Here is a 25935-nt window from a genome sequence, read left to right as displayed (position 1 = left end):
TCAATACATCTCTACATGTGTCTAAAGATGGCCACTCTGCCCCTTGACCCTTGTCATCACTCCTGGGTGGAGCCAGCCTTAAAGTGACAGTACATGTGAAACCCTTCAGGTATAACATATAATGGCATTCTCTTCGTCTGACCCTTGTAGGATACCTGTACTTTCACGTACCCCAGTGGGTGGAGTATCTGCTTTGAGTATGTCTGCAGTTTGATTGGTGTTGGACGGACAGTTGTTCGGATCAGAAGTTTTCTCCATTGTTTCTGGGTGATAACTGAAACTGCTGCTCCAGTGTCTACATCCATCTTGAGTTTCTTTCCTTCCACGGTTACCTCTACAGTCATTGCTGAGGGTAGCTAGCGGTGTATATGGTGTGTCCAGTGATACATAGCGATGTATATGGTGTGTCCGGTGATACATAGCGATGTATATGGTGTGTCCGGTGATACATAGCGATGTATATGGTGTGTCCGGTGATACATAGCGATGTATATGGTGTGTCCGGTGATACATAGCGGTGTATATGGTGTGTCCGGTGATACATAGCGGTGTATATGGTCTGTCCGGTGATACATAGCGGTGTATATGGTGTGTCCAGTGATACATAGCGGTGTACATGGTGTGTCCGGTGATACATAGCGGTGTATATGGTGTGTCTGGTGATACATAGCGGTGTATATGGTGTGTCCAGTGATACATAGCGGTGTATATGGTGTGTCCAGTGATACATAGCGGTGTATATGGTGTGTCCAGTGATACATAGCGGTGTATATGGTGTGTCCGGTGATACATAGCGGTGTATATGGTGTGTCCAGTGATACATAGCGGTGTATATGGTGTGTCCAGTGATACATAGCGGTGTATATGGTGTGTCCAGTGATACATAGCGGTGTATATGGTGTGTCCAGTGATACATAGCAGTGTATATGGTGTGTCCGGTGATACATAGCGGTGTATATGGTGTGTCCGGTGATACATAGCGGTGTATATGGTGTGTCCGGTGATACATAGCGGTGTATATGGTGTGTCCAGTGATACATAGCGATGTATATGGTGTGTCCGGTGATACATAGCGGTGTATATGGTGTGTCCAGTGATACATAGCGGTGTATATGGTGTGTCCAGTGATACATAGCGGTGTACATGGTGTGTCCGGTGATACATAGCGGTGTATATGGTGTGTCTGGTGATACATAGCGGTGTATATGGTGTGTCCAGTGATACATAGCAGTGTATATGGTGTGTCCGGTGATACATAGCGGTGTATATGGTGTGTCCAGTGATACATAGCGGTGTATATGGTGTGTCCAGTGATACATAGCGGTGTACATGGTGTGTCCGGTGATACATAGCGGTGTATATGGTGTGTCCGGTGATACATAGCAGTGTATATGGTGTGTCCGGTGATACATAGCGGTGTATATGGTGTGTCCGGTGATACATACCGGTGTATATGGTGTGTCCGGTGATACATAGCGGTGTACATGGTGTGTCCAGTGATACATAGCAGTGTATATGGTGTGTCCGGTGATACATAGCAGTGTATATGGTGTGTCCGGCGATACATAGCGGTGTATATGGTGTGTCCGGTGATACATAGCGGTGTATATGGTGTGTCCGGTGATACATAGCGGTGTACATGGTGTGTCCGGTGATACATAGCGGTGTATATGGTGTGTCCGGTGATACATAGTGGTGTATACGGTGTGTCCGGTGACACATAGTGGTGTATAAGGTGTGTCCGGTGATACATAGCGGTGTATATGGTGTGTCCGGTGATACATAGGGGGGTGTATGGGATGATGTTGGGAGGAGAGTGCAGAGTGCTGTGTGGAATCATTGTGTGCATTGTATCTCCTTGCTGTATATCTCCTCTTGTACCTTAATCTGGATGTGTCTAATATAGGAAAAAGAAGGAGCTCACAGATGTCTGGATTACTGGTGACACCGCGTCCGAGGGTAAGCGCCCGCCGCTCCTCTTCCCAGCTCCTGAGTCCCAGTGCCGGTGAAATCTCCTTCGATCCGAATCCGGAGCCCAGTACCGAGGGTGAGCTCCATCTGGAGAGGGAGATGTAAGTTATGAAATGGAGGGGGGAGGGGATCTTCATGGGGTATAAGATGACGGATTAATAAATCGGACATTTATCTCCATCTTGTCTTCCAGAGACTGCGGCCAGGAGGTCCTAAGCTGTCAGTTTAACCCATCGGGGACCCTGTTGGCAGCTGGACTCATCAACGGGACCATCAAGGTATTAGGAGAAGATGTGATTTCACTGCACACTGTGTGCTTATCGCAATGTGGATTAGAATCAGAGACCTTATTACCTGGCTGGAGTACATCCAGCATCATCTAGCACTTTCCTCCCCAGACTAACTGTCTCTGTCTCCCTTCATTCATTGGATGTCACTCCTTTCAATCATCACATGTAGGAGTGCTGGAACGCAACAAATAAGAGTCCTTTATATTCTGTATTGTTGTCATCTGTATTTTTTTATGGTCAGACCTGTCATGTGACATGTCATGTGTCCCTGCAGGTATACATGGTGTCAGACGGAAGCTGTGTACACACTCTGAAGGATGAACAATCGATCGCAGAGCATCTGCCAGTCACAACGCTCAGATTCCACCCCAGCAGACCCAGCGCCAAGGGGGACCTTCTCCTGGCCACATGTGAGAGGACTCTTCTATATCCCAAATGTCACATTCCAGTTTTTCATGTTTTTTTTTTTTTTTTTTTCAGAACTGTGCTGGTACTAAAGGTTGTTGTACATACAGTAATTCACAAAAGTCAGTACACCCCTCAGATTTTTGTAAATATTTTATTCTATCTTTTCATGTGACAACAATGAAGAAATGACACTTTGCTACAATGTAAAGTAGTGAGTGTACAGCTTGTATAACAGTGTAAATTTGCTGTCCCCTCAAAATAACTCAACACACAGCCATTAATGTCTAATCCACTGGCAATAAAAGTGAGTACACCCCTAAGTAAAAATTTCCAAATTGGGCCCAAAGTGTGAATATTTTGTGTGGCCGCCATTATTTTCCAGCACTGCCTTCACCCTCTTGGACATGGAGTTCACCAGAGCTTCACAGGTTGCCACTGGAGTCCTCTTCCACTCCTCCGTGAAGACATCACAGAGCTGGTGGATGTTAGAGACCTTGCGCTCCTCCACCTTCCGTTTGATGACTGTCTCTTTTTTATTATAACCGATTCCCTATATTATGAATGGTTCTTGCTGATTATGATTGGTTCTTGATGAGTATGACTGGCTATTTAAATAGGACTTGTGTTCTTTGATTTTGTTTTGACTGGCTCACTTTTATTATGACAGGTTCTCTTTGTTGATGACTAGTTCTCTTGGATTATGACTGGCGCTCTTTAATGATAACTGGCTTTATAGGATTATGAATGTTTCTCTTTGATGACTGGTTCTCTTGGATGGTGGCTGGGTCTCGTGAATAATGACTGGTTCTCGTGAATGATGACTGGCTCTCTTGGATGATGACTGGCTCTCGTGAATGTTGACTGACTCTCTTGGATGACTGGCTCTCTTGGATGATGAATGGTTCTCGTGGAAGATGACTGGTTCTCGTGAATAATGACTGGTTCTTGTGAACGATGAATGGCTCTCTTGGACGATGACTGGTTCTCTTGGATGATGAATGATTCTCGTGGATGATGACTGGTGCTCGTGAATGATGAGTGGCTCTCTTGGATGATGACTGGTTCTTTTGGATAATGAATGGTTCTCGTGGATACTGATTGGCTATCTTGCATCCAAGACTGGCTTTCTTGGATAACGACTGGTTCTCTTGGATGATAAATGATTCTCATGAATGATGACTGGTTCTCTTGGATGATGAATGGTTCTCCTAGATGATGACTGGTTCTTGTGAATGGTGAGTGGCTCTCTTGGATGATGACTGATTCTCTTGGATGATGACTGATTCTCTTGGATGATGACTGGTTCTCTTGGATGATGACTGGTTCTCTTTGATTATGACTGGTTCTCTTTGATTATGATATATTCGGTTTGATGACTAGTTTTCCTAATGATGATTCGTTCTCTTGGATTATGACTAGTGCTCTTTGATGATGACTGGTTTTCTTGGATTATGATTGGTTCTCTTTGTTGATGTCTGTCTCTTTTTTTATTATAACTGATCCCCTATATTATGATTGGTTCTTGCTGATTATGATTGGTTCTTGCTGATTATGACTGGCTATTTGAGTAGGAATAATTTTCTTTGATTTTGACTGGCTCACTTTTATTATGACAGGTTCTCTTTGTTGATGACTAATTCTCTTGGATGATGACTGGCGCTCTTTGATGATAACTGGCTTTTTTGGATTATGAATGCTTCTCTTTGATGACCGGTTCTTATTGATGATAACTGGTTCTCGTAAATGATGAATGGTTCTTATGAATGATTACTGGTTCTCGTGAATGATGACTTGTTCTCTTGGAGGATGACTGGCTCTCGTGGATGATGAGTGGCTCTCGTGAATGATGAGTGGCTCTATTGGATGATGACTGGTTCTCTTGAATGTAGACTGGTTCTAGCTGTAATTTAGTCTTCTTGCAGCCCACGCTGACTTTGGCTCTGCTCTGAATAATTCCATTTATTTGTCTCTGTTGTTGTGTCAGATGCGGGAGGACAGGTGAAGTTCTGGCACCTCTCCACTCAGAGTTGTGTCCGCTCCCTGCAGGAGGACAGACAGACTTTGTCAGCCACCTTCAGCCCTTCCAGCAACCATTTCTTAACAGCGGGATCCGGCGATGAGATCCTCGTGTACGACGCAGAGAAGATGGTGTGTGTGAATATCTGCCAGCCCAGGTCTGTGCTCTCCTCTTCCACCAATTTTTTCACTGACCATCAGTTATACTGTTGTTGCCTGCCTCGCACACCTTTTGCTTTCTCCACCATCAATCATTTTGTTTCCCAGCACTAAATGAAAGAACACATCCCTGGCATCCTTTAGACAAGCATGATCCTGGGAGGTGCAGACTTTAACTGTGAAACCTGCCGATCAGTTATTTGATTACAAATCAAGAAATTTATCAGCAGATTACAGCTAAAGTCTGCACCATCTGTTGTCCAGCAGAAGGAGCATGCAAATCCAAAGGGATGTCAGAGATGTGTTCTTTCATATAATATGCTCTTGAAAGTAAATCAGAGACAGGGTGCTGTGAGATTTACAGAAGCCTGCTGGCTCCTACCCCCAGACTTGAGCAAAGAGCACCAGACAGACAAGTGATGACAATAATGTGTCTCAAAAGAGGTATTTCTTCTAAAACAAAATTATTTAATTGCAAATTGCATTTACATGTTGATCCGGGGGACTAAAGTATTATATGTGTATATTGTACTTCAGATTCAACTTTACTGTATAGTGGATGCCTTCCCCTCACCCACCTGTCCTCCCACCCCTCTCCGCACCTTATTTTTTATAAAATAGCCCCTCCTCCCCCACCTGCCCTACCACCTCTCTCCACTTAATATTTAATAACTTAAAGCTGAACTCCAGCTAAATACACTGATTGCCTGCCAAAGGATTTATATTTCTGTCCATCCACTCCTGAAATTTACACATCTCTGCCACACATTGCAGCTCTGTCTGGCAGGGAGGTAACCTACTCTGTTGCAGTTTTACTTTCACTTACAGTTCTCTTCTATATCCCCACCCTATGACTAAACAGGGAAAGGAGAAGCAGCACACTAAGGCCCCATTCACATCTGAGTATATCATTTTCAGGCGTTTTTTGGGTGTTTTTTGGGGCGTTTTTCATGCGTTTTTTTTTTTGGGGGGTGTTTTTTTGGGGGGTGTTTTTTGGGGCGTTTTTCATGCTTTTTTTTGGGGGGGGGGGGGTTTGCAGGTGTTTGGAGGCAGGCATTGACATCTAACAAAAACACTGGTAATCTGCCAAAAAGGAAGTTCATGTACTTTTTTGAGCTTCAGGCATTTTGCTTCAGGTGACAAAACGCTCAGATGTGACCAGGAGCCATTAAAATGAATGGGATTTTCCTTGTTGGGCGTTTTGAGACTTCAGAGATATGCATATTTTGAAGTGGCCTTGTGTGGTCCCCAGGTGACTGTGGGTGCTATATCCTCCCTCCTTCTGATATAGGAGGAAGTGTATGTTAATTTTAAACAACTGAATATTTTAAAAACTTTTTTTGATAACCGAACCACAGGACTTTTTGTCATCTAAATAACCACTGTGTTCCCCTGTCTCTTGTTACGGGGGAATTTTGTTTTTACATACAGTACACACCTAAACAGAACAGGCATTATAAGGTACTCCAAGTGGGTGGGTCCATGACAGCCTGTGCTCTGGTACTCCCAGTTGGCAGGTCCATGATGGCTTGTGCTCAGGTACTCCCAGTAGGTGGGTCTATGACATTCCTGTCTCAGGTTCTCCCAGTGGGCGGGTCCATGACAGCCTGTGCTCAGGTACTTCCACTGGGCGGGTCCATGACAGCCTGTGCTCAGGTACTTCCAGTGGGTGGGTCCATGACAGCATGTGCTGAGGTACTTCCAGTAGGTGGGTCCATGACAGCCTGTGCTCAGGTACTTCCACTGGGCGGGTCCATGACAGCCTGTGCTCAGGTACTTCCAGTGGGTGGGTCCATGACAGCCTGTGCTCAGGTACTCCCAGTAGGTGAGTCTATGACATCCCTGGCTCAGGTACTCCCAGTGGGCGGGTCCATGACATCCTGTGCTCTGGTACTTCCAGTAGGTGGGTCCATGACATCCTGTGCTCAGGTACTTCCAGTAGGTGGGTCCATGACAGCCTGTGCTCATGTACTCCCAGCTGGCAGGTCCATGATGGCTTGTGCTCAGGTACTCCCAGTAGGTGGGTCTATGACATCCCCGACTTAGGTACTCCCAGTGGGTGGGTTCATGACAGTCTGTGCTCAGGTACTTACAGTGGGTGGGTCCATGACAGCCTGTGCTCAGGTACTCCCAGTAGGTGGGTCTATGACATTCCCGTCTCAGGTACTCCCAGTGGGCGGGTCCATGACAGCCTGTGCTCAGGTACTTCCACTGGGCGGGTCCATGACAGCCTATGCTCAGGTACTTCCAGTGGGTGGGTCCATGACAGCCTGTGCTCAGGTACTCCCAGTAGGTGAGTCTATGACATCCCCGACTCAGGTACTCCCAGTGGGCGGGTCCATGACAGCCTGTGCTCTGGTACTTCCAGTAGGTGGGTCTATGACATACTGTGCTCAGGTACTTCCAGTAGGTGGGTCCATGACAGCCTGTGCTCAGGTACTTCCAGTAGGTGGGTCCATGACAGCCTGTGCTCAGGTACTCCCAGTAGGCAGGTCCATGACAGCCTGGGCTCAGGTACTCCCAGTAGGCAGGTCCATGACAGCCCAGGGTTACAGGAAGTGATTGAAAGATTTAATTGAACCTGGAAGAGTGGAATACGGATTCAGTTTTGGGTGGAGTGACCCTTTACTCTACATCTGTCCCGCAGCCCTTCTCTCTCTTTGATGGACGGACACCGCTCTCGGGTCTTCGCTCTGAAGTTTCACCCCTACAGTGAGATGAATTTTATATCTGGAGGCTGGGACAACACCGTCCAGGTAACCCCCAGGCTCATCATTTAAAGAACTTCTGCCATTGTTTTTCATTCTTCAGTTTTGGATAAAGAGGGGAGGAGTTTACATATTGTCCGGATTTTATTTATATCTCTGTTCTAATGGGATAGATCACTGGATCAGGAATTGGGGGGGGGGGGGGATCAGAAAATCAGAATCAGAAAATGAGACCCTTATAAAGTGGTGAAGGATTAGAACCTCAGTCAGGCTTTTTATTACTAGCTGTATCCCCACTGGGGAGATTTTCCTTATTGTGTGGTTACTAGGGCTGGAAAAAGGGAGAAACCTCCCCAATGAGGATACAGCAATAAAAAACACAACAGGATCGAATCCTTCCCAGTTAAAGAATGTGTCTATTGGAGGAATTAGGTATCACTTCTGCAGTAAATGTTCTTACAGCTAAACTGGACTGGGACCTCTGTAACAGATTTCATATCCATATAAGGGATGAGGTTTCTAGAGGGAGCTGGGGGCAACGAGTCTCTGGGGGGGCTGGGAGTCTCTCCAGGAGGCTAGGGATTTGCATGGGTCTCTGTGGGAGACTGGAGGGCACTGTAGGGCACTGTCGGAGGTTGAGGGCACTATGGGGGGCTTGAAGCACTGTAGCAAGCTAGGGACACTGTGGAAGGTTTGGGAGCACTGTTAGACACTGTTGAAGGTTGAAGGCACTATGGAGAGCTTGAGGCTGTGTAGCAAGCTTAGGGGCACTGTGGGACACTGTCAGAGGTTTAGGGCCCTGTAGGGGCTGGAGGCTCTGTAGCAAACTATGAGAGCTACTGTGAGAAGCACTGGGTGGCACTGAGGGAGGTTGGGGTGCTATAGGGGTGCTAAAGGCTCCAAAGCAAGCTGGGTTGGGGGCTCTCCAGATGGCACTGTGGGAGGTTGAGGGAGCATCGGGGACACTGCCAGAGACTGAGGTCACTATAGGGAGCTGGAGGCTCTACGGCAAGTTAGGAGGCACTGTGGGAAACACTAGGAGGCACTGTGGGAGGTTGGGGGGCATTGTGGGACACTGTCAGATGTTGAGGGTGCTATGTGGGTGCTGGATGCTCCATAGCAGGCATGGGGCTCTGTGGGAGGCACTAGGTGGCACTGTGGGAAGTTGGGGGGAACTGTGAGGCACTATCAGATGTTGAGGGCACTATAGGGGCTGGAGGCTCTGCAGCAAGTTAGGAGGCACTGTGGGATGTACTAGGAGGCATTGTGGGAGGTCGGGGGGGTGGCACTGTGGGACACTATGGGGGGCTGGAGGCGCTGGAGCAAGCTAGGGGTACTGTAGGAGGCACTAGGTGGCACTGTTGGAGGTTGTGGGGCACTGTGGGACACTGTTGGAGATGGAGTGTACCATAGGGGGCTGGAGGCTCTGCAGCCAGTTAGAGAGCTCTGTGGGATGCACTAGAAGGCACTGTGGGAGGTTGGGGGCACTGAGGGACATGGTTGGACATTGAGGGCTCTATGGGGGGCACTGTGGGATACTGTCAGAAGTTAAGGGCTCTATGGGGGACTGGAGGCTCTGTAGCAAACTAGGGGTATTGTGGGAGGCACTAGGTGGCACTGTAGGAAGTTGGGGGGCACTGTGGGATACTGTCAAAAGTTAAGGGCACTATGGGGGACTGGAGGCTCTGTAGCAAACTAGGGGTATTGTGGGAGGCACTAGGTGGCACTTTGGAAGGTTGGGGGACACTGTGGGACGCTGTCAGAAGTTGAGGGCACTATGGGGGCTGGAGGCTCTGTAGCAAGCTAACAGGCACAGTTGAACACACTAGGTGGCACTCTGAGGGGTTGAGGGGCACTGTAGGACAGTGCCAGAGGATGGGGGCACTATGCGGGGTTGGAGGCTCTGCAGAAATTTAGGCATCACTGTAGGTGGCTGGGTAGTACTATGGGAGGTTGGGGGTCACTGCAGGCCACTAGGGGAGGTTGTGGCACTGGTGGAAGGTTGGGATTAGCAGCTGGCTGGAGGTCCAAGAGGTAGGAGGCTGCAGCCCAGTGGTTGAGACTTATTGCTCTAATGTCTATCTGTACAGTATGTCAGAGTGCAGTCAGGGCTTTAAAAAAAAAACTCTATGTATTATGTGCTGACTTCTATTTTCTGTTTTTTTGCAGTTCTGGGACATCAGACAGAGGCATTCCTTAAGGTAAGGCTGGGGTCATCTTCATAAAGCTGGCCACACATGTTACAATCAGATTGTACAATCTCCTTTAGGTTTACCAGTAACTATATTCTATATTTTATGTTATTGGCCTTGTTCACAAATGTCTGACACATATCAGCCCCTACTGCAGCCTCTCACCTTGTAACTTGCTGCAAACTTACAATGTTGCAGTCTGATCACTGGAGGGAGAGGAGACTGAGGAAATGCTTCCTCCTGTCTGCAGCAGACTGATGACATCATCATCTCAGCCTAGACAAGGTGACTGGCGCTCATTGACTATATATTTATAAAAGTTGCTGTATATTGTGACGCCAGGAATGTATTTGTCTCCACTCCAATGAGATTGTACATCATATTGCAATGTGAGTGGCCAGCTTTAGTGCGTAGGCTGACATTGTGACTGCTGTGTACTATCCCAGTGACTGTCGGTATCAGTGTGAATAAAGGGCCCCTTCCTCCCCTCTCTAGGAGACTCTCAGGCCCCCACGTGTGCGGAGATGCTTTGGACATCGACCCAGACAAAGATCAGATTCTGGTTGGCTCATGGAGGAAAGAGGAGAACCTACAGGTGAGACAGGGAGGAGGAGGGGCAGACAAGTGATGGAACAGATCTGGTTGGTGAAAGAACTACCAGTCCCAGCAGACACCTAAGCATAGGGATTTCTGGGAGATATGGGGAGTCTAACACTGGCCACATGCTTCTCATTTCTCTGTTCCAGGTGAGGGAATGTTAGGAAAAGAACAATCTGAAGAATTTAGATGCAGCAAACATCTCCAGTGTTGGTGAAGGACATTTATAAGATGTAAAATTGTGTCTATTACACCAGGATTTCACTTCTGGGGGATACCATTGTGCATTGTACTTCTTGGGTGCGCCAATCCAAGATCTTCTCACCACCGTTCTCAGCTCTCTTCCCTCTCTCACCTTAGACTTTTGAGTGTTAACACATCCCTATAATATAAATTGAATTAAAAGTCTAACAGAAAGAGGAGGAGACCTTGTAATGACCGTGACAGGTGTACAGCTCAGGAACTCAGCACGGGGGGGGGCTGGAAACCCCTCATAAAGGGCACAGCAGATGTACAGACCTGGGAACTCAGGACAATCCCATATAATGGCCATATAATGGCCAAAACAGGCATACAAACCCAAGAACTGAATATAAGGATGTGGGAACCCCTCATAATGGCCACAGCAGTTATAAAGATCCAGGAACTCAACACAGGGATGGTGGAAACCCCTCATAATGGGCACAGCAGGTATACAGACCTGGGAACTCAGTACAGGAATGGTGGGAACCCCTCATAATGGGCACAGACGGTGTACAGACCTGGGAACTCAGGACAGGGATGGTGGGAACCCCTCATAATGGACACAGCAGGTGTACAGACCCAGGAACTCAGCACAGGGTTGGTGGGAACCCCTTATAATGAGTACATCAGGTGTACAGAGCTGGGTAACTCAGCACAGGAATGGTAGGGACCCCTCATTATGGGCACAGCAGGTATACAGACCTGGGAACTTAGCACATGGATAGTGGGAACCCCTCATAATGGGCACAGCATGTTTACAGACACGGGAACTCAGCACAGGGATTATAGAAATCCCATATAATGGCCAAAACAGGTGTACAAACCCAGGAACTGAATACAAGGATGTGGGAACCTCTCATAATGGGCACAGCAGGTTTACAGATCCAGGAGCTCAACACATGGATGGAGGGAACCCCTCATAATGGGCACAGCAGGTGTACAGACCCAGGAAATCAGCACTGGGTATGTAGGGACCCCTCATAATGGGCACAGCAGAGGTACAGACCCGGGAAATCAGCACAGGAATGGTAGGCACCCCTCATTATGGGCACAGCAGGTATACAGACCTGGGAACTTAGCACATGGATAGTGGGAACCCCTCATAATGGGCACAGCATGTTTACAGACACGGGAACTCAGCACAGGGATTATAGAAATCCCATATAATGGCCAAAACAGGTGTACAAACCCAGGAACTGAATACAAGGATGTAAGAACCCCTCATAATGGCCACAGCAGTTATAAAGATCCAGGAACTCAACACAGGGATGGTGGAAACCCCTCATAATGGGCACAGCAGGTATACAGACCCAGGAAATCAGCACAGGGTTGGTGGAAACCCCTCATAATGGGCACAGCAGGTATACAGACCCAGGAACTCAGCACAGGGTTGGTGGGAACCCCTCATAATGGGCACAGCAGATGTACAGACCTGGGAACTCAGTATAGACATCTAACCAGTAGCGTTCACCAGAGATAGAAAATACTGTGATGGGGTTTAACTCCACTAAACACTGGAGTATCATCATTGGGTAGAGTAACCCTTTTATGGTGCAATCTCCTTCCTGCACTCTTGTCCTCTAAACATCAATAGGTCTTCCTGTGTATGAGCTGATTATCTCACAGACAGAATATATAATTGGAGGCTTCAGTGTCTGTTTGCTCTCTATTGGTGTCCGCTCTCACCATGTGTTCCGCCTTATACAGGTCTGGGATTCTCAGAGGGGACAGAAAATCAGCACCGTTCCCGATGATTTCAGGGGTTCTTCCCAGGTGAGTACCCCAAGACTCAGGAATCAGGGCTCAGTTGTATCTGACATTTTCTTTCATCACTGCCTCATTTTCTATACAATCCGTGTATTGCAGAGGTATATACAGTATTCAACAGTTTACGATCTTCATCAGAACATTTATTGTCCCTATTAAAGTCAATAGGATTGCAAAAGCAGATTGGGGCAATTTAGAAGGAGGCCAAATGTAGCCAAATAAATGTCATACAAAGTCACATCCTGAAGGGAGACTTCTCTCAATATTCCTTAGTATATACTGTACGTCTTTGTGGATTATTTATTTGGATTTATATTTTTTATTTTATCAGTTGGTGGTTTTAATGGTGGAATTTATGGGGATGGCCGTTCCTCTTTTCTTTGGATGCAATTTTTTTTTCTATTGGGTCTTGGTATTTGCGATCTTGTAGGGGGAGGTGTTTTTTTGGTAAGATGGCATTAATAACCTTCATATTATTTACATTATGCGAGATGCATTTAAATTGTAGATGTGTATCTCTTTAATACTTTCACTTGCCTATTTCATGGATGTGTAAATTCCCCTCCTTGTCTCGACAATTAAGCCCAGTTTTGGGTAAAACGCGTCAGTGGGCAGCAAGCATGGACTTTGTATTGCTTGTTTGGAAAAATAAAGCTTCACTTACACTGAATTTTATGTTGTTCAATTGGCTTCTTTCCTAATTTATAAATACTTTAGGGGGAGGATGAGCTTTCTTGCTTTTGGTACCCAGCTAGATAAGGGGGTGACCCAGTTCATAGGGATGGGAGCAGCAGGTATTCAATTGTAGGACAAATGTGTCCGTCAATTAACTCTGAAAGATTCCAGAAGCGTCTAAAACCATCCAAAATCCTGTTGACACAAGGCATAAACCCCATTCTGTTAAGCAATATAAAATCTCACATAAGCAAGAACAGGGGACATGATAGCATCTTTTAAATATCTCAATGGGGGTCTCAGCTTAGAAAAAAAAGCTGTTCAGTCGAAGGGATTGCATGAGGACTCGAGGGCATACAAAGCGATTAGAGGAGAAGCGTTTTAACCTCAGGCAACGTGGGGGGTTCTTTACTGTTAGGGCTACAAGAGTGTGAAATTCTCTACCAGAAGAGGTGGTTTCTGTGGGAAGTATGGTGGCTTTCAAAAGACTCTTAGACATACATCTCAAGGATCAGAACATTCAGGGGTATGAGAGATGATTACAGCCACACACACCTACACAGGTTGAACTGGATGGACTATTGTCTTTATTCAACCTCACCTACTATGTACTATGTAACTAAGAAAGGCACATAGGCCTAATGCATAGCCAACAATATTTTATTAGGACATTAAAACCAAATGAGTGAATACTCACAGTGGCTCAAACAGCGATGTGTATAAAAAAACCAAGTGGCAGTCCTAGGTTTGAGATGGAATTCCCATGACCCTGTCATTAATCAGACTTGCCAACTGACGCGTTTTAAGGGGCAAGCCCTCTTCATCACAGCAAAGCACTCGCTTTTATAAAAAAATGTTGTTGGTAATGAACTAGGCCTCTGCACCCTTCTGTTTTATTTATGTTGTTTGAAGAATCCCTGGTATGATGAGGGCAGCATTGATGCAGCGTACCAGTCTTGGGGAGCCGACACTAAACTGGTCATCTTTCACAACTATTTGGGTTCCCAATAACCGCTTAGAGCTACGGTGTCAAGTGTGTCTACTTTGATGTTTTAACCAAGAACAGCCAGGAGATCTCATTGGGGGTCATAACCCAAGAGGTATAAAAAGTCAAGAGGGGTTACTCAGCCAGCAAACCTCACTATAACTAAAGTAGCAATTTAGAATGGACCAACCCTTTTATTTACACCCCCCTTAAGTGACACAAGCATCAAAAACTGGTAAAGTGATAGGTTTTCTAGCTCATTGTACTTCAGTTTTAGTCATTGACCACCTCACTGCTCATACTGTATCTGAATCTCATGTCTGAATCTGGGAGCACAGAGCTTCCAGTCGTGTCTTCTAACCAGCTTTATTGCAACAAGTGACAGAGATACTCCACATGCTGACGTGTTTAGGCTATTACTTTGACGTAATTATAGAGCAGGAGTCTCCAAACTTTTCAAACTACGGGCCAGTTTACTGTCCTTCAGACTTTAGAAGGGGCCGGATTGTGGCCAGTGGGGGTAAAAAATGTCCCCACCATCAGTGAGCATAAACATGGCCTCAGGGTTGGTGGTCAGTAGAGGGAGTATTACCCCATCATTGGTGTCAGTGGTAGGAATAGGGCCCCAATATTGGTGTCAGTGGGAGGGATAGTGCTTTATCATTGGTGTCAGTGGGAGGAATAGTGCCCCATCGTTGGTGTCAATGGGAGGGATAGTGCTCCATCATTGGTGTCAGTGGGAGAGATAGTGCTCCATCATTGGTATCAGTGGAAGGGATAGTGCTCCATCATTGGTATCAGTGGAAGGGATAGTGCTCCATCATTGGTTTTAGTGGGAGGGATAGTGCTCCATCATTAGTGTCAGTCAGAGGAATAGTGCCCTGCCACTGATGTCAGTAGGAGGAATAGTGCTCCATCACTGGTGTCAGTGGAAGGGATAGTGCTCCATCATTGGTTTTAGTGGGAGGGATAGTGCTCCATCATTGGTGTCAGTGGGAGGAATAGTGCCCCATCAATGGTGTCAGGGGGAGGAATAGTGCCCCATCACTGGTGTCACCTGGAGGGATAGTGCCCCATCACTGGCGCCAGTGGAAGGAAGAGTGCCCCATCATCAGTGTCAGTGGTAGGAATTATGCCCCACTTGGTGTCAATATGAGTAATACTGGCTCATACCATTGGTAGGAATAGTGCCCCAAAAAGGGCCAGATAAAGGCTAGCAGAGGGCCACATCCAGCCCTTGGGCCGCAGTTTGGAGACCCCTGTCCTAGAGACAAGGAGGTGAAGTGACAAAACCGGAGTTTGGCTGGAACTTGCGGCCATAATATGCAGCTTGGGGCCCTCTGGAGCGGTGTTACAGCTGAGTCAAAATCTAAAAAATAATTATCTAAATAATAGTTGTGTACCGAGACATTCAGTGAGCTCTTTGGACATATTTAATCAATCAAAGAGCAGCACAGACAGTGCAGTGATCCTTAGCAGCCAAACAGCAATCACCTTTGTTCTAACAACTTTAAGCTTCTGGAATATGGTCACTATGGGCCAGTGACTCCATTGTACAGATTTTATAAATCTGACTTGTAGTGTACAAATCATTGAATGTTCTTTCTGACTTATAGATTTACTGCTGTCGCTGGGTGGGCGCAGGTCACATGGTTGCAGCGGGAAGTGACATCAACATGTTCCGGATTATTGATCGCAATTCACACATGGTAAGTCAGATATAAAGATGCCTTGTCCTGGCTGTGCATTGTAGAATAGTTACCCCAAAGGAACCCTTGTAACAATTTTCAGGTGTTAAGGAACCCCTGCTAAGATTGGTGGTCATTGGTAGAACTCCCCTTACATTGGTGGTGGTCAATGTGAAGAATACTCCCCCTAGAGTGGTGGCCAATATACCACCCTTTCAGTTATGCTTCTGGTTTTTCCAAGTGGTGTTGGACCTGGAACTATGCTGGCACCATCACATGAAAGATCAGTTAGCCACTGGTCAAGGAACCCCTAGCCACCTCTGGAGGAACCCTAGGGTTTTGGGTACCCTGGTTGAGAATGGCTGATCTAAAGTGTCATTAAAGTGGTTGTTAAGCCACTTATATAAAATTACCTAATGCCCTCTGTACTAGAACAATAAATGCTCCTGTGCCTGTGGTATAAAAAAATATGCAGATCTGTACCTAAATTAGAGCGGCTACCGGCACTCAGCTGACCTCTCGGCTCTCTTCTCTGCCAGGATGACAGCTCCAGCAGACGGGGCTGAGCACTGCCGCTCTGACGTCAGCTGGGAAGGAGGGGAAGAGAGGAGAGAGAGCCGAGCGGTCATGTGATCGCTGGGAGCCGCTCTAATATAGGTACAGATCGCATATATTTTCTATAACACAGGAGCACTTATTGTTCTATTACAGAGGGGTTTAGATAATTTTAAAGCAAATATAAGAGCAGCAGGAGCCGAGGGAGCGGGCACTGACAAACAGACAGGCAGGAAGGGGAGGGGGGGAGAGGAGGACATGGGGACAGTGCAGGACTGCAGATGACGGATGATGGATGAAGGAGGCATGTACACTGACCACAGGGTGCCAGGGCTCAGCAGCCATGATATACTGTGGTCAGTTTACAGGGAGGAGGGCAGAAACTGGCAGGATCAGACAGGTTTTTTAGGTGTTACAGGGGGCCAAATGACACAGCACAATGCCCCTTACATTGGTGGTGAGTGGTAAGACTACTCCTTATATTGGTAGTCAGTGGGAAGAATGCCCCTTACATTGGTGGTCATTGGGAAGATTGCCCCTTACATCAGTGGTCAATGGGAAGAATTCTTCTTTGCATTGGAGGTCAGTGGGAAGAATGCTCCTTACATTGGTGGTCAGTTGGAAGGATGTATCGTATATTGGTGGTCAGTCATAAGAATGCCCCTTACAGTATATTGGTGTCAATGGGAAGAATGCTCCTTGCATTGGTGGTCATTTGGAAGAATGCTCCTTACATTGGTGGTCAATGAAAAAATGCTCCTTATATTGGTGGTCAATGGGAAGAATGCTCCTTATATCGGTGGTCAATGGGAAGAATGCTCCTTATATCGGTGGTCAATGGGAAGAATGCTCCTTATATCGGTGGTCAATGGGAAGAATGCTCCTTATACTAGTGGTCAATGGGGAGAATGTCCCTTTCATTGGTGGTCAGTGGAAAGAATGCCCCTTACATTGGTGGTCAGTTGGAAGAATGCTCCTTACATTGGTGGTCAATGAAAAAATGCTCCTTATATTGGTGGTCAATGGGAAGAATGCTCCTTATATCGGTGGTCAATGGGAAGAATGCTCCTTATATCGGTGGTCAATGGGAAGAATGCTCCTTATACTAGTGGTCAATGGGAAGAATGTCCCTTTCATTGGTGGTCAGTGGAAAGAATGCCCCTTACATTGGTGGTCAGTTGGAAGAATGCTCCTTACATTGGTGGTCAATGAAAAAATGCTCCTTATATTGGTGGTCAATGGGAAGAATGCTCCTTACATTGGTGGTCAATGGGAAGAATGTTCCTTACATTGGGGATCAGTGGGAAGAATGTCCCTTACATTGGGGATCAGTGGGAAGAATGTTCCTTATATCGGTGGTCAATGGGAAGAATGCTCCTTACATTGGTGGTCAATGGGAAGAATGCCCACCTTACAAATAGCTCAAAGGATCATTGGTGTAATTTGTTAGGTATGTAAGAGGCAGAAATTGATCATTTATCAAGGAATTTATCTAGCAGCCTCTGGAGGAACCCTGGTTGGGAAAGCCTGCACTATAAAATGGAGAATTAGAAGTGTATTACCCAAAGTCTCTGTATATATGAAGATTTGTCTGCTGGGTGCTCTACTAAATAAGGCTTCATGTACCCTTGTTTTATATTCACACATGCTTTGTGTCCTTTACTTAGTCTGAAGTATGTTGGTGCAGAAGACCCTCTATGGTGGACCAATGGTGGAGGTGAAGAGCACATACTGCTACATACATACATACCTCCCAACTTTTAGAGATGGGAATGAGGGACACCTATTGGCAAACGCATGCAGGCATAGGACACAACCCCTGCCATGTCCCCTTAAAGGAGAATTCTACAAAAAAAGGATTAGTTGAACCCACAAGTGTTTTTTTTTTACCACTACTATCCCTTTTATATTGACGTTGGAAATTTACAAATGCAGCAATTTAGAAATTGTATGAATGGTTTAGCACTGGGAAACATTTTTTGAAAGATAAAAAGTGCATTTTATATACAACTACTGTATAAAGGTCAGACCAAAATGAGGAGGAAAGAGGAACAGAGGGACTTTGTTCCAAATGAGGGACAGTCCCCCGAAATCAGGGACCGTTGGGAGCTATGCTACATATATTTGGCACTAATTCACTGAGGCGCTTTTGCAGGCACAAGCTACACACATCCCCATGTCCACCATGAGGTTTTAGTGATTGAGTTTACATCTACTTAGACTGTAGCCGCTCACTCTTCTCTTTTTCTCTCCAACAGACCCGAGGGTCCCTGATCGATCTTCCTGGTGGAGTTTATAGTCTTGACCTATCTGCTTCCAGTCCGTCTAGTGCACCCCTCATCGCTGTGACCTCCAGTCACAAACTGTTCCTGCTCCGTCCTACTGGGAGTGCTTTCTCATAAGCCCATCACCCATACCCCCATGAATGTGATAGAAATAAAGAAATTCTGGTGCTCGGTATAGAGGTGGGACAAGCCAACAGATTGTGAACTTGTATTGGTGCTCACTTTCCACAAGTGTTGTTTCTCTCTAAACATAGAAGTTTTTAGTTTTGTTGTGCTGCCTATGTGTGTTTTTTTTTTCTGTAGGAAAATATTGTGTTGAAGGGTTGTTGGTGCTACTTTGAATTCAGTTACTTTACTATACAGTACTTTACTATACAGTGCATCTACTGTATAATAAAGTAACTACATCTGGACCACCCCGATGCTTTGAATTCAAATATGTGAAATGAACCTCGGAAATAGTTATGTGTCTTGGGGAAAACTCATTCCTGGACTCCCATGATGATTCATGATTATACCAAATGCCTAGGTATTTGTCTGAGCCTTCTCATTGGGCTTCAGTCCATTTTTCTCTGCAGCAGAAGTCATTTGACTTAATTTTCTCCAAGACAGATATTTCTTTGGCCCCTTTCACACAGGCGGACCGTTCAGATCCGCCTGTTCGTTTTTTTGGCGGATCAGAACGGTCCCCCCATGCATTCCTATGGGGCGTCGGATGTCAGCTGAGACATGTCCGCTGACATCCGACCCGATCCGATCCGTCAAATCTGGACAGATGGAAACCCTATTTTCCAACCGTCCATCGGATCGGATGAGAACGGACCGACGGTCCGTTCCCATCCGATTTCCCCCATAGAGATGCATGGGGAACTGACAGCTGTGTCTCCGCACACAGCGCGGAGACACAGCTGTCATCCTCCTGCTCAGCGGGGGATCGGCGGCTCGATCCCCCGCTGAGAAAAACGGAATCCGTCCGACGGACGGATAGTGTGAAAGTGGCCTTTATAAAGCATTTTGAATTTAAATTTCAGCAACGTTGTTTCCAGTTTTTAATGGGGTGAGTTTTTTTTTCTGTATCTGACCCAACATTCTAACTTCCTATCCAATTACACCTATACAAAAAATGGGGTTTGGTCATCAACTAGACAGGAATTCACATGCAGCTGTTACAGTTCAAACCCCCTCTAGTAAAACAGTTTTTTTTGTCTTGGTCCCCATTGAAGGGAATTTCCACCCTGTCAGGAAGTTAAGGGAAATCTCCTCAAAGGGACACAGACAATACTACATACCTGCCAGAGACTGTAATGTTTTGGGTGGAGTTTTGCTTTAAGAAAACATGGTGGGGTGGGGTGGGGGGGCTTTATTTGATATAAGTTTTGTTTGTTTGATTTGTTTGTTTCAGATAATAAGTTGTGTTATGCATCGATGTAGCATGCACCTTTTTACAAACGTGGCTGCAGGAAAACGACTCGTAAGAGCAGCGCGATTTGGCTGCGGGTGCAGGAACAAGTGCGGTTCCTGCACCCACAACCAGCCCGCAGTCTGTAGGCAAGTGTAAACCTGTGGGCTCACACTGATGCGTCACATCGCATGTGATTCGCACAGGAATCACACCGCATTCTTGTGCCAATCACATGCGATTCTGTGTGGTGCGATTTGAGCCTATCATTTTGTATAGCTCAGTTTGCACCGCATCCGCGTGAAAAGGGTGCAGGCACCTATTTGCCACACTGGAATCTAATCGCATGGATGTTTATTACCATGTGTTCCCATTCTAGCAAGCGCACCGCGTTCCACAACCTGCTTTGAGGTGTCGTTAACCCTTAGGCCCCTTTCACACATGTGGACCGTTCAGATCCGCCTGTCAGTTTTTTTGGCGGATCTGAACGGTCCCCCCATGCATCTCTATAGGGGCATCGGATGTCAGCGGAGACATGTCTGCTGACATCCGATCCGATCCGTCAAATCTGGACGGATGGAAACCCTATTTTCCATTCCTCCGGCGGATCGGATCAGATGAGAACGGACAGACGGTCCATTCCCATCCGATTCCCGCATAGAGATGCATGGGGACCTGACAGCTGTATCTCCGCACACAGCGCGGAGAACAGCTGTCATCCTCCTGCTCAGCGGGGGATCGGCTGAACTGCTGTGGGTGTCAATTAAGGGCTCTTTCACACAGTCTGCTCCGTCGGACGGACTCAGTTTATCTCAGCTGGGGATCGGCGGATCAATCCCCCGCTGAGATAAACGGAGTCCATCCAACGGAGCGGATTGTGTGAAAGGACCCTTAATTGACACCCACAGCAGATCGACTGATGCATCACATCAATATGAACCGAGCCTTAAAGCGAAATTAAGGCCATCAATTAAACGGTTTCCTAAAACATTCAAGGCATGCTGTGAATGAGAACTGTCACAGTAGCTGGTGCTCTCAACCAAACTGTCAAGCCATCAAATGGCTGATGTTATAACTAATCATATGAGCATAACCATGGCAACTGCAGGAAGCAAAGGCTAAGATGGCAGCTTCCTTGGGTGTAAAGGAGAGGGTTTAGTTCCCCTTTAAGAATCTGTGCAGTCCTTCTCTAAACACGAATACTGCAGAAATGTTTAGCGCGGATAGAGGGGAGGAGGGGTGCTGACAACACCGGCACATGATTACATTTGTTACCATGAATCAGAATGTTCAGGAAGAAAGAGATGGCAACTCCCACTAAAAGTTAATGTACCTTTATTGTTCCAGACAGATATGGAGTCCTCTCCTGGAACCTCATCCTCTACAATTAATCTCAGGCTTTTTTGAGAAATGTGTGAGTGAGGAGGTCCCAGGCGGGGACTCCATGCCTGGAACAATAAAGTTACATCCCATATTAAATTGTAATGGAACGCTGCAACCTTTTCCTTCCTGGATTTTTTGGCAGCTTGCGGCATAGTACAAGCCTCTGCCTGTCTTTCAGCAGCCCCGTTTCCAATATGGTGACCCAGTATTATGGGGCTTGTGATCAGCGAATGTATTTCTTTCTATTTCTCAGACTATTGCCAACCATGTATGTAAAGGCAATTTCTTTGTTTTAGAAAATAAGAAATGGTTAGGCCCTGTCAATTTTTGTTTTAAAGAGGAACTGCAATCTGCTCACATAATTTGTAATAAAAAACATATTTGCCATTCTGAAGCTTCCCTCCTACCACTTTGCATATTTTTTAATATATACTGTGATTCTGTACTTGCCAAATATGCTGCAGAAATCTCCCTCCACTAAGTCTGGCTGCAGCCATTTTACCTGTGGGCAGCTGAAGCTGCTGCCTGTTCACTTCCTGGATTTACACACTCTCACACACACACACACACACACAAACATATAAATATATATATATATATATATATATATATACATGTATATAAATAAATATATATATATATATATATATATATACAGACACACTCACTAATGGCACTTTTCCACTGCAAGTACCGGCTCGTACCTGCTCGGCTCTACTCGGCCCTGCTTGGCCCGGTTTGCTTTTCCACTGCTGGTACCGCATGGTATAGTGTCGGAACGGTTTGGTACAGTACGGTATAGGTTTGCTTTTCCACTAAAGTAGTACTAAAGTTAAGTGGGTGGGATAACAACGGGGTGGGTGGGATTCTCTGACCAATCAGTGGCTAGTAGTGACTGCATGCAAAGGATTGTGGGATATGGTACCAGTTTGGTACCTGTTGGAACCACAATCGAGTAGGTACTGTTTTTTCAGAGCCGTACCGTACCATACCGTTCGGTTCCATGCAGTGGAAAAGCAAACCTATACCGTACCGAACCGTTCCGACCCTATACCATGCGGTACCAGCAGTGGAAAAGCACAAAAGCCTGCCGAACCGGTAAGGTTCCATGCAGTGGAAAAGTGACATTACACCACTGCTTGCTTGCACATTTCTCTCTTTATGAATACTCATGGATCTCTTCAGTTTTCAGTTACCTTCACCCTTATCCAGCCCCCTCCAGCTCTGCAGCTCTCATTGGCTGTCCTATGACTTACCCCTCCCTCCCTTGCTGGGAAACTCTCACGAGAGTTAGCTGTGCATGATGTCATTAGCCTAGGCCAATGAACCTTTGCACCCCAGATGTTTTGGAACTACATTTCCCATGATGCTCAACTACACTGCATAGTACAGGAGCATCATGGGAAATGTAGTCCCGAAACATCTGGGGTGCAAAGGTTTGCCACCATTGGCTTAGGCCAGTGATGGTGAACCTTGGCACCCCAGATGTTTTGGAACTACATTACCTATAATTCTCATGCACTCTGCAGTGTAGTTGAGCATCATGGGAAATGTAGTTCCAAAACATCTGGGATGCCAAGGTTTGCCATCACTGGTCTAGGCTAATGACATTTCCCATGACGCTCACCTACACTGCAGAGAATAGGAGCATCATGGGAAATGTAGTCCTGAAACATCTGGGGTGCCAAGGTTCGCCATCCCTGGTTTAGGCTAATTACCAGACAAGAAAGAGGAAGTGGGCTGTATAAGGTATTTACTGGCAGAAAAAAAATGTTTTACTATCCAAAGTTAAAACAAGGGTGGAGGATTTAATAGATGGAAAGATTAAAAAAAAAACTGAAGAGCCACTTTAAATAGCTTGAGCTCCCAATGGGTTTATTCCACCTCTGAAACCATTCTCAAAGAGACGGAAAGGAGAGGAAATCCAAAATGTTTGAGTTTTCACCAAAGCAAGAGGTGAGGGGAAATCTAAGATGGGAAGTCCTGTCACTTTGGAGAGGTTTCCTGCTGTGTCTCCAGGGTAGGAAAAAAGGAAAAATTCCCCCAACTGGACACAGACAGCAAAGTAAGAAGAGACGTGCATTGTGTGTGTGCCACTAATAAACCATTTTGTAGCAATTCATGTTCTATTCAGAAACCAAAATCTGTGCTCAGTATTTTCAATGAGAAAATATGTCATCCGTGCATCATCTCCATAACCTGGACAGCTAAAGGTTATAAAGTTTCTTTTATTTCTACAAAGGAGAAAAAAAACAGAAGTGTTGACTGTCCATGGCTACAATATGTGTTATAAACTAAAGCAAAGAGGAGCAGAGAGTAGTGACATTACTGTCCAATATGGTTAATGATGTCACTACTATCTACGCCACTTTGCTTATATGGCCGGAGATTCCCAACCATGTGAGGGCCAGCACCCCCTGCTTCCTTAGGAACCATTGACAGTGGGAAGCTGTCGTATACAGAAGCGGTAGAGGTGTTTTTAACCCCTTTGGGCCCACGCCTCTCGGTTCTTTAACCACTTACCAACCGCCCACAGTATATTTACTGCGGCAGGCAAAGTGACGTAGTACTACGTCGCTAGCCTGAGAGCCTCTAGGGGGCGAGCGCGCGCTGCCGGAGGTGCGCTCCCGCCCCCGCTCGTTCACTAACATGTCCGCGCGTGTGACCGGCTGACCCGATGTCCGCCAGTCACTCGCGATCTCCCGGTGCAGAGGGAGAAAGGCAGGCTGCTGATGTAAACAAAGCCGCCTGTCATTCTCCCTGATCTAACTGCAGAGATCATACAAACCTGCTATGTAGGATCGTATGTCTCTGTGGTTACATCACTAGCCACACCCCTTTACAGTTATAATCACGCCCCTAGGGACACACTTAACCCCTCCCTCTCCAATAAAATTAACCCCTTCCCTGCCAGTGTCATTATTACAGTAACAGTGCATATATATAGCACTGATTACTGTAGTAATGTCACTGGTACCCCCAAAAGTGTAAAAAATGTCAGTCAAGGGTCCGATCTGTCCGTCGCAATGTCGCAGTCCCACAAAAAAATTAAACGCAGATTGCCGCCATTACTCATTAAAAAAATAAAACAATAAAAATGACATAAATCTTTCCCGTAGTTAGTAAATGCAATAACTTTTGCGCAAACCAATCAAAATACGCTTATTGCGATTTTTTTTACCAAACATATGTAGCAGAAAACAAATTGGCCTAAGATGTTAAAAAATTTTGATTTTTACATTTTTTTGGGGGGGAAATTTCATATAAAAAAATTTGAAAAATATTGTTATTTTTTCAAAATTGTCGCTCTTTTGTTGTTTATAGCACAAAAAGTAAAAATCGCACAGGTGATCAAATACCACCAAAAGAAAGCTCTGTTTGTGGGAAAAAAGGACGTCAATTTCATTTGGGTACAGCGTCGCACGACTGCGCAATTGTCCGTTAAATTCACGCAGTGCCGAATCGCAAAATAGGGCCTGGTCTTTGGGCAGCCAAATCCTCCGGGGCTTAAGTGGTTTTAAATGTCAGGAGGCAGGGTTTATGATCATGTGACCACTGTGATTGGCTGTCATGGCAGTTACATGAACAGAAAGGTCCCATTTGCAAGAAGCGATCGGGAGATTTCTGTTGCTGCTGGTAACTGTGCCGGGAGCACGCAGGGCACAGCCTGTGTCAGCGAATTGGTATGCAAATATTCGGCTGCTCTGCGCCAAAGCCCACCAGCCATTAGACGTATTGTTTCTGTGATAACGCCCAGTAATCTGGTGAAACGCGTCGACTCAATTTCAGGCTGATGGCTGAACCATTGCATTACTTCCGGTACGGTAGAACGCAATCAGGGACCAGGGAGACCCGATCGGCCACACGTAAGCAGGAAGTGTGTATTATATTCCACCGCGATCTCCAACTTGGAAACTTTGTGAGTGTACATCCTTTGTTTTACTTGAATAAATAGCGTGTTTTTGATTTACTACACTATGGGAGCGTCTTTCTCTTTCTATGGTTTTAAACACCCGCCCAACTGGGGAGACTAGCAAAAAAGAGAGGTCCATAAGGATATCCCATTTCATATGGAAACAACCCACCCCACACCGGACTCTAGCACATTTGACCCACATGCAGTATCTGGCAGTCTGGTAAGTGGACCACCAAAAGGGAGTAGAATTGCACATTTTTGCACTTTATTGGCACGGATTGACACCGATATGTTTAGTGAAGAGCACAGAGCACATTGCACTTTTCCTTCACTGGATACTTGCTTACATTGGACTGTTTTGGGACTTTCAAGGAACAGGAGTAGACGTGCACATATATATTTTTTATCAATCCATATGTGTATTTATTTATTATGGTGAATTAGCACCGTTTTGTACTTTATGCAGGTTTGATATAACAGCACTATTTTGCACTTTTTGAATATTTATGCAAGTTTGCACTACATTGAATATCAGCAGATAATGGTATTTATTTACACATTTTTTTTTATACCATTTGCATATTCTCATACAGGGTCTTGAAAAAGTATTCATACTCCTTAAAATTTGCCACATTTTGTCATGTTACAGCCAAAAACATATATGTATTTTATTGGGATTTTATGTGATAGACCGACAC

General features: G+C 45.8%; 1 protein-coding gene across 1 annotated transcript in view; it reads left to right on the top strand.

Moving 5' to 3' along the window:
- The window catches only part of LOC309558155 (guanine nucleotide-binding protein subunit beta-5b-like), a 36469-nt gene extending 17708 nt beyond the window's left edge, over positions 1-18761 (top strand). The window contains exons 2-11 of the mRNA XM_082261159.1: positions 1907-2072; positions 2165-2249; positions 2536-2671; positions 4654-4843; positions 7492-7600; positions 9722-9753; positions 10240-10339; positions 12292-12357; positions 15628-15720; positions 18513-18761. Of these exons, the coding sequence (XP_082117285.1) occupies positions 1927-2072; positions 2165-2249; positions 2536-2671; positions 4654-4843; positions 7492-7600; positions 9722-9753; positions 10240-10339; positions 12292-12357; positions 15628-15720; positions 18513-18656 (1101 nt within the window). The 5' untranslated portion in view covers positions 1907-1926 and the 3' untranslated portion in view covers positions 18657-18761. The remainder of the gene's footprint in view (positions 1-1906; positions 2073-2164; positions 2250-2535; positions 2672-4653; positions 4844-7491; positions 7601-9721; positions 9754-10239; positions 10340-12291; positions 12358-15627; positions 15721-18512) is intronic.
- Positions 18762-25935: the final 7174 nt, after the last annotated feature.

This window comes from Pelophylax lessonae (assembly GCF_965119305.1).
Source record: "Pelophylax lessonae genome assembly, chromosome: 6".
NCBI lineage: Eukaryota > Metazoa > Chordata > Amphibia > Anura > Ranidae > Pelophylax > Pelophylax lessonae.
The sequence above is the reverse complement of the archived record's forward strand: the minus strand, read 5'-3'. Positions and strand labels throughout refer to the sequence as shown.